Here is an 8,699-nt window from a genome sequence, read left to right as displayed (position 1 = left end):
ATTCAACGCCCTTAAAATCAATCATAGCCCTTTGATTACAAATCCAAACAATCTTTTCCATCCCCTTAATTATTTTATATCTTCTACCTTGGTTTGTGTCTGGTTTGGTGGATTGTTCATCAACTAATCTCTTTCTCTTCTTTTCAATTTTGTTTTAACTTATTACAAAATTATTTACATAATGGTCCCATAGTTATAGCGTATTTGTCGGTGGCTTCTAAACTTGTTTTTTCCCTCAAAAGAGAAAGAAAGTGCAACTCAATTTTTTGTATGTTGTGGAATGGTTGGTTTAATTCATTGCTGGGTGGCATAATTGGTATAGTTATTGTGATGTTTTGATAGTTTCATGTTTGGAATATTGCAATATAATAAGGCACGTATAAGACACTTGGTTGGTTTGGTTGTGACATTGTATTTTATGTCTCTCTCTATATTTAGCATTTTTAATCAGATGAAACTTCAATAAGGAAAAAAATTATTACGATTGTGAAATGTGATGGTGATGTTAATGTATTCGTCGGAAATTATGACATTGTGAAAACTTGTCCCGTTTAAAAAAGTTTACACTTGTTAAAGGTGTTTAGGGACTTGGGAGATCGTTGTCACATAATATTACCGCATCAAAAATTTTAGATTTTCAACTTTAATTAAGTACATAGCATTTATAGTCTGTGGAAGGCAAATGTTTGAAGTGGTCATTTTTCTCAAGTAGGAGAAATACTAAACCTGATAAGTGAGATGCAATTGCAATTTGCAATGCATCATTTATGAAATACAAATACTTCTTCCCCAAACATATTTTGTCGTTACTCTCAAAGTAAAGTCATTTTAAAGCACCCAATGGGAAACTCCAAAGGCAAAGGATAATCCAATCCCAAAGCAATGGATTGTCAAAAGTTATAGAAGGAAGAAGAATTTCAAGAACACACAAAAAGGGTTCAATTCAAAAAGGAAATTCATAGTATTTGCAATTTACAATTGCATTGAATTCCCTAAAAAGGGGCAGCAGAGTTGACAATTTTACATCTCTTTAGATGCAAAGCCAAGGATCTATGAGAATGAACACCTCATACATATGTACAATAACGAACAACAAAAAGACCAAATTGTCCTAATCACAAACAAATCTATCCCATTTTTTCTTTTTCTTTTCCTTTTCATTTTTAAATTTGGTATTGAAATTCAAAACATTCAACCACCACTACCAACATAGTTTGGTTCCCAGATATTTTAAACTTTGGCCCTCTTGGATTGCTGCAGATGGACTCTCACTTGTGGGTTGCTAAGGTTGAGGGCATTTTATTTTCATAGCCACTCAGAAACCCTAATCCCACGTGGTCACTCCACATCCTCACGTTTCACAGCCTCAAAAGACTCTGCCTTTTTCTCATCTGCACATATTAATAAAACAATGGCAGATTAATTTATACTACTGTGGATCAGACAGGGCTGCATCCTCATCAAAATATTCTTTAGGGAAATGAGATTTTTCAAGATTATAAACATTACTAAGTTGGTGACAAGTGTTCAACCAAGAAGAAAATAACATGTTGGGGTAAACATCATAATCTCCATTACATCAACTAAAGATTTACAATATCCTCTCCCTCAATAGGGAACAAACATGTTGCAGCACCAGTGTAGAGTGAAAGGGTAAATCGGTAATTCAATAGAAGATATAGCACATGACAAAGTAGTACTACTGTAGTTCACATGACTATATCACTGTAGACAGAGTTGGGACAAAGGCCATTGGATTCCCATCATCCTTTCTCAGTATCACACACTAATAATCCCACCAAAAAATATGGCCATCACTTTATACCATCTCTCAAATTTCAAAAAGATAAGATTTTGAATGTAAAATTAGACTAATTTCCTTGCACAAGACTCGGTAAACGAATAACATGTGGAGTAACAAAATTAGTTAGCAAATGAATCAGTTAATCCCTAATTTAGCGACTTACTAGAGCGAAAGATCAGTCGTTGAGGATAACCGAATCCGCCATCTCCATCAACGGATTCAAGCAATCCGGCGAGAATTTCCTGGCGAACATGTAGGAATAAGTGGAATTGGATTCTCTGAGGCGATGGATGAGCTGCGGCGAGATTTCAGGGGGGTGGTAGGTGTGGGGGTGGCCATTCACGGTACCGGTCCAATTAACCCTAGTTAGAGTGTAATGGCTGCAGCCGCTGGGATCCTGCATCGACAGCATTGTGGGGAAATAATGCTCTTCGGGATAGCACGACTGGACATTGATGCAGGGGAGCTTGAATTTCCGCCATAGCTTCCTGTCCTTGATGACCATCAGCGCGTGCTTCCGCGCGAGCACGAAGAATTGCGATCCGACTCGGAATTGGTCGAAATGCACCTCGGGAGGCATGATGTTTCTGCCCCTGGCGTTGTAGCGATCCCACAGATGGGACTCCTTGTCGAGGATCTCGATGTAGCTGGGGAATTCGAGATCTGGGGAGAGGCGGGAGAGATCGAAGAGGAAGGTGTGGAGGTAGTTGAAGGAGCGGAGGGGGATGCAGTGCTGCGAAATTAGGGCGAAATAGGCGTTGGCGGGATCGTCGATCATGGCGGTGGCGAGGAGGCGGCGGGCGGCGGAGATGAGGGTGGCGGAGGAGCGCTGGGTGCGCTTGGCGGGGATGAGGCGGCCGCGGAAGACGCCGCGGAGGATTTTGATTTTGAGTGAGGGGTCGGCGTGGATGTAGATGTTGTAGTGGTTGAGTGGCATTGGAGAAGAAGCGGTCCCAGAGGGGGGCGAAGTGGAGGTTGGAGTTGGTGAGGAAGAGGAAGGCGATTTTAGGGCGGCGGAGGCCGGCGGAGAGGTGCGATCTGGCGGCGGGGAGGCGGCGGGAGAAATTGGCGGAGTCCATGGCGATGGCCTTGTGGAAGAGGGAGAAGTCGTGGAGCTCGTCGGAGGGAGGGATGGGGATTTGGCGGGGGGAGAGGAAGCGAGGGGCGAGGAAGAAGTAGAGGAGGGGGAGAGAGAGGAGGAGGGGGAGGGCGGAGGCCATGGCTGAGGCGGAGCCCATTGATGAGGGTTTTGGATGTTGCAAATACTAAAACTTGCACACACATATAAATGCTTTTTCTGTTTTCCTAAATTGGGAATTTTCAATTTGGCGCTTATTTTACTCTAGTCAAAGGCTTGGTAACACTAGATATAAATTTTATTTTCCATAATATCTAACGGGTAATAAGAAATTAATGTATTGTGAATGTACAAGGGAATGATCTGTAAAATTAGAAAATACAATGATGATTGATGGGGCTCGCATTAAGGTTTGATTTTAATAATTTTGGGTTCATCATTTTGAAAGATGAAATTAATTTTGTTATGAATTACAGCAGCTGGATTGCATAATCAGTAGATTTTGTTCCATTCTACTTGAAGGAAAACGTGAATTCAGTTACCAAAGTGGCATAGTACAAGAAACAAGTTGTTCATTTTGTCCTTACCATGTTCGTTCCTTTAATTTGTTAAACCTACACCAGCTTTGATTATTTATTGTATTTAGAACTCATTTTAGGTTTTTTGACCGCATGTTTATTCTTTTCACATCAATTTCGTTTGTAAATATGAAAGGTTTGTTTTATTTGAGCTTTGGAACAAATATAACTGTTGAACAATAAAAAATAAGCTTATTTTACCGGAGGTATTTATTTGTCATTATTAATAAAATACTCAAATGACAAGAGTCTCTCTTTTAACAACTGGATGGCCTAAAACTCAAACCTTCCCAACCTCAGACAGAAGCAGCTGATTGCCGTGTATTGGGAGCGAAAAAGAGGAGGGAGCTTTCCCACCGGTGGTGATCAACGTCAAAGGTTCGCCACAGAGAGTGGCAGATGACAATTGAGAGTGTGAAGTATGAAGGAGTTAATCTAATTCAAAATCAACATAATCAGTGGTTTTTGGATCAAAACTGGTGCCTCGGTTTGAGAATCTGAACCAATTGGACCCTTTACCGTCCAGTTCTGGTTCCACCTCTCAGATAGAAGGAACTAGCGGTTCCAAAACCGATCTCCAGGTAGTTAACACAAATTAATTCCACGAAATTTGAAAGGCATAAACGAGCTTTCTGCACATATGAAAACTCCACAGGCAAGACAAAATCGAGGGATGAAATAGTGGAAATGATATACTTACAACATATATATGAATCTCAAGGCAAGGCAGCAATCATTCTACAGATAAAAACGAGCAACCAAACATACAGCTACCACAAACCCAACAGCTCTAAACAATGCTAATTAACCAATAAATACAATCATTTTTCACTAAACAGTCGCACTCCAATTCTTATTTTCGCAACATCCCCCTCACTCATCACAAGCAATGTGCTCTTTACATACAATCTACAGCAGCTGCTGCTCGAGGAACTTGTGCCATTCCTAATGATAACTTTGTCGCCTAAGTTTAGATGACTTGGCATCAAGCCCATTCGACTTGACTTTGTCCTTACCAGGGTTCGTGGCACTAGGGGACCTTCTAACACTAGTTTTATTGAGTGGTTTTACAGGTTGAGATGCATGACCCAGTCCTGTTGACATTAGATTGCACATAAAGAAACAGTTCAAAAACCTAATGGAGAGAGAGAGAGAGAGAGAGAAAGAGGGACTGACCACTGGCTGGCAGAGACAATCGCTTCTTCCCTTGTCCATCTGTGAGAGTGGACCTCTCTTTAGGATTACTCTGTGATCTTGAAACAACATTAAGCGATGAGGTGGCTTCCTCAACCAAGTCTTCAACAACTGCATTAGGCATGGGGGTTTCTTGCACATTGACTGACTTGTTGGGTGAAGAACTGCAGCCTTCGGAATTGGAAGCAGCCCTCTTCTCATTGAAGACATTGGTGTTATTACTAGAACGTGAAGGAACCTTTCCATTTGCAATATTCAATGTGGGTCTCTTTCCTGCAGAATTGAATTGAGTTGCAGACACATTATTCAAATCGGCTGGTCCATCCTCACTGATTTTGACACCATCTTTGGGATTAATATCTAGAAACCGGTTTTCCCATGGGCGCACGGCCATCCATCTCTCTAACCAGTTCCAGCCCCAGTTGCTTTTATCAGGTTCAAAGCCAGAAGGTGTAAACTGCTGTCTTGACCCGGCTTGCCACTGCATGACAATAATTCAAATTAACGCATGCTAAACTAGCTTTGGCTATAAGCTAAAAACAAATTCATATCCAGAAATGCGTGCTTCATTATATAGTCAAGAAATCATTATGACAAACTAGGAAAAGTGTAAATCATTGTTTTATCATATCCTTCAGATATAAAATCTACTACTAAGTTTAATTACAATATTTGACAAAAAGAATCTTTTTATCTTAAAACAAGAAAATACAATCACATTTTCAGTTTAACTCAGACCCTGCTTTACAAAAGAAAATCTGGATCTTCTGGATTCTGGACAACAGGACCAAGAAGGCATACTAAACCACATATGCTTGTATTGAATCATAGGTAGCATCCCTTAATCCTCCTTTCTTTTATTCATTTACTTAATTTTTAAAAAACCCACATGTTTACAGAAGAGTAAAGAGATATAAACAACAGTATTTAGAAAAGAAAGAACAAGAAAGAATTGGTGTGACATGCTGAAGTCATTCTCTTCTTTGTTAGCATCATATCCATTCTTGTCTACATTATGTAATGCATGCATTATGTTTTTTCAGTAAATGGTCAAATTACATGCAAACTGAGAACAATAGAACGTTACCTGGTTAGCTAATGCATAGGCCATAGCTCTTTCACGTTTAGCAGCTGCTTCCTTCCTTTTCAACAACTTGGCTTGAATTTCTTCAACAGATCCAACACTATCACACCACCCTTCCTAGTTTATGGTCAAAAGATGAAGAGAAATCTTAAGCAAGCGGTTCTTGAAAAAGAAATGCAGTAGTGAGTTAGCTAAAAAAAATTATTATTTTTATATGGAGCTAGATTACTTCAATTTCTTTAACATGAGCCTCGTGTTCAAGTTGTTGCTGAAGTTTCTGCTGTACTGTCTGGGTCTCTAATGCGATTCGAACACGTCTAGCTCGGACACGAGCTTGAACTCTAACTAAAGCTTGCATGCATCGGAGTGTTATGGCAGCTTGCTTTCTTACAGCATGACCTCTGACAAGAGCTTGAAGTCTCACTAATCCTTTTAAAGCGCGCAAAGCTCGTCTTGCCTGATAGACAAAAACAATAGTTTGCCAAATGAATATGAGGGCATATAACTGCTAGAGAGAAAACAAAGATTGGACATGCATCGCTCTGCCCAATTACCAGAAATCCTCGAAAGGCTGTCTGGATACGTATCGCTGCCCATTCTTCTCTCCTATTCTGTTGAATTTGAGGCACATTTTGAACCTGAAGTGAAGTAGAAGGGGAGCTAGCTGGTTCTGAGACTGATTGGAAATTTGCAGCTTTGGATTCATAATTTGCTGTTACCCCATTTTGATTGAACTCATTTTCAAGTACATGGCTATCAATCTCAACAGAGTGCTTTCTTCGGTGGCGACTCTTGCCAGTGCTCCCAGATTTCTGTATGTTTGAAAATTTTATACCATTAGAAATGGATCCACATATAACTATTATAAGCAGCCAAAAGAAATTAAGAGGTCCATGCATAACGATACAACCTTAACACTCATTCATTCAAGAATGGAAAGTTGCAATGGCACATATGGATCAAATATATTAAAGAACTTATATAGTTATGTGCATAACTATGCATCTATATACATACAAACAGAAATATGTTTACGGAGATTAGTTGAACTAGATGGATGCTACTTCTAAGGAACGGTGGAAGTACATGCTGGGTGGACGAAGAAATGCACGATTGAATTAGAAAGCAGGTGTTTTTTAAAATGGCTAGAGAAGGTAGAAAGAGAAAATGATGGGGAGAAGAGAAAGTCAATGGTTCAGAACGAAGAAGAAGCTTTTATCTGATCAAGACAGTCAATGTATGAATCTTTTTTCCGACACGAACAGGACCCAAGAAGTTTCTGAAGTACAAATGTAGACTATGCAAAAACCGTATGAAGTACTAGTATTAACAATATAGCATAATGAAGTTAACATCAATTATCAAATACTTCAACTAAAGTTTCTCCACTAATTGGCAGTGAGATTGTCCTTGTGCAGCTTCGCCCTAAGACCTCTCTAATTTGCTAAAAATATCAAGAATCCAGAAAACAAACAAAGAGAATTCAGAAAATCCAAAGAGTATCAGGAGCATCACTACATTTTCATCCGTCTCAAAAGAGTGTGATTTGTCGGATTTCTTTGAACCGAGCAATGCTTTGAGCCATTTCTTTGATGCTCCCATTTATGTCAGTCCTGGTACAAGGAAGTTAAAAAAAGATCATAATTTGGCACATCCATGAAACCCACTTCCCCGTCTTCTCATTAGACGAAACAATGTAAGGAATGTAACAAACTTAGCTACACCGCCAAAAAATGGAGTAGTCACCTCTAATAATTTTGACTGCGGCATCGCCTTAACCATACAAATAAGCCCGAGAATTTACAGATTTCATCAAATTCTCTTAACGAATCAAACCAGTCTAGAAGGATCTTAAAATGACCAAAACACCAGACCAAACAGATAGAAAACTTATTTTTGGTAACTCAGCTTATAATTCGAAAAACAAAACCAAAAAGTTTCCATATTTCAAACCTGAAAACAAGTATAAACACGATAAATCCAATGCCTTTTTTTCCTTTTTTGGACTCAAATTAATAAATAAAAAAAACCAATATCATAGCATATCCGTCAAAAGAGCCAAAACAACAGTACTCCATAACTAATTCACTTATATCTTTCAGTACAATCCTTACAGCAGCGGAAAAAGCAGCTCCCCAATCAAAACTAACCACGAAAGGTGCTACATTTCCAAGTACGAGTACTCGGAGAGTGAATCGAAGTGAATTACTCCGAGCACGACGAAATTGAGAAGAAGAAGAGAATTTACCTTGGTAACGAAGCTTGGAGTTGGAATTTGTGAGAAATTAGAGAGAAAACATGATGAAGTGAAGGGTGAATTGACAGATCTGAAATCCAAATTTGGAAGTGATAGACAGTTTCATCGGTGCCGAGTCTAACTCACCCGAGTTTACTGTTTACTATAGAAATTTTAAGAACTGAGGACTTCTCTTCTGCCCTTTTTCGTCATTTCACCTCAATATTACTATTATTATTTTATTAGGAAAAAGAAGACATTTTTGTATGATTGATTGGCATTGGGCTTTTGGCACGTAGGGAAACATTTAATCACTTTTTCGCCTTAATTTTTGGGATTACTGTGCTTGATTGATGGCTAATATATTTTCACCTATTTTATTGTTGCCAATTTCTCTGAAAGTCAGTGTTCCAATGTTTTGTACTTCTACTTAATTTTTTAAAATTTTAGATTTAATTGCTACTCCATAAATGTTTATAAATTTGTTATATTTGAATCTGATCATGTTTCACGGAATTCATCATAAAAAAATTGGCGTGTTGCAATAATTAAATTTTTAGTTGATGTTATAATTAAAGTAAATGAAACGCGTAATTGCAAAATTATGAAAGAGAGGAGGAAGAAAATGGTGAAAGTGATGATGGGTAGCAAGATGGGGTGAATTATTAAATGGAAACAAGTACTCGAGAGGATTAAATTTTACTATTTTGTATTTTAATGATGTG

At 38.7% G+C, this 8,699-nt stretch overlaps 1 protein-coding gene and 1 pseudogene across 1 annotated transcript; both read right to left on the bottom strand.

The window, feature by feature from the left end:
* Positions 1-937: 937 nt before the first annotated feature.
* Positions 938-3,060, bottom strand: LOC125218191 (annotated as a pseudogene).
* Positions 3,061-4,118: 1,058 nt separating this feature from the next.
* On the bottom strand, positions 4,119-8,135 carry LOC125224535 (protein IQ-DOMAIN 5-like). The gene is made up of 7 exons (XM_048127950.1): positions 7,987-8,135; positions 7,257-7,351; positions 6,293-6,550; positions 5,968-6,195; positions 5,742-5,855; positions 4,637-5,135; positions 4,119-4,554 (listed from the first exon to the last, which is right to left on the bottom strand). Exons 2-7 carry the CDS (start codon positions 7,338-7,340, stop codon positions 4,406-4,408), a joined length of 1,332 nt encoding a protein of 443 aa, XP_047983907.1. The 5' UTR covers positions 7,341-7,351; positions 7,987-8,135; the 3' UTR covers positions 4,119-4,405.
* Between the last annotated feature and the right edge of the window lie 564 nt (positions 8,136-8,699).

The sequence above is a fragment of the Salvia hispanica genome, chromosome 4 (assembly GCF_023119035.1).
Source record: "Salvia hispanica cultivar TCC Black 2014 chromosome 4, UniMelb_Shisp_WGS_1.0, whole genome shotgun sequence".
Classification (NCBI taxonomy): Eukaryota; Viridiplantae; Streptophyta; class Magnoliopsida; order Lamiales; family Lamiaceae; genus Salvia; species Salvia hispanica.
The sequence above is the reverse complement of the archived record's forward strand: the minus strand, read 5'-3'. Positions and strand labels throughout refer to the sequence as shown.

What these genes read in the sequence shown, in the direction of transcription:
- LOC125224535 (XM_048127950.1), bottom strand. Translation starts at nt 7,340, where the DNA reads ATGGGAGCATCAAAGAAATGGCTCAAAGCATTGCTCGGTTCAAAGAAA. An exon ending in CTTTTGAGACGGATGAAAAT is followed by an intron (nt 6,551 to 7,256) that starts GTAGTGATGCTC and finishes TCAAACATACAG; the next exon opens with AAATCTGGGAGCACTGGCAA. An exon ending in CCTATGCATTAGCTAACCAG is followed by an intron (nt 5,136 to 5,741) that starts GTAACGTTCTAT and finishes ATTGTCATGCAG; the next exon opens with TGGCAAGCCGGGTCAAGACA.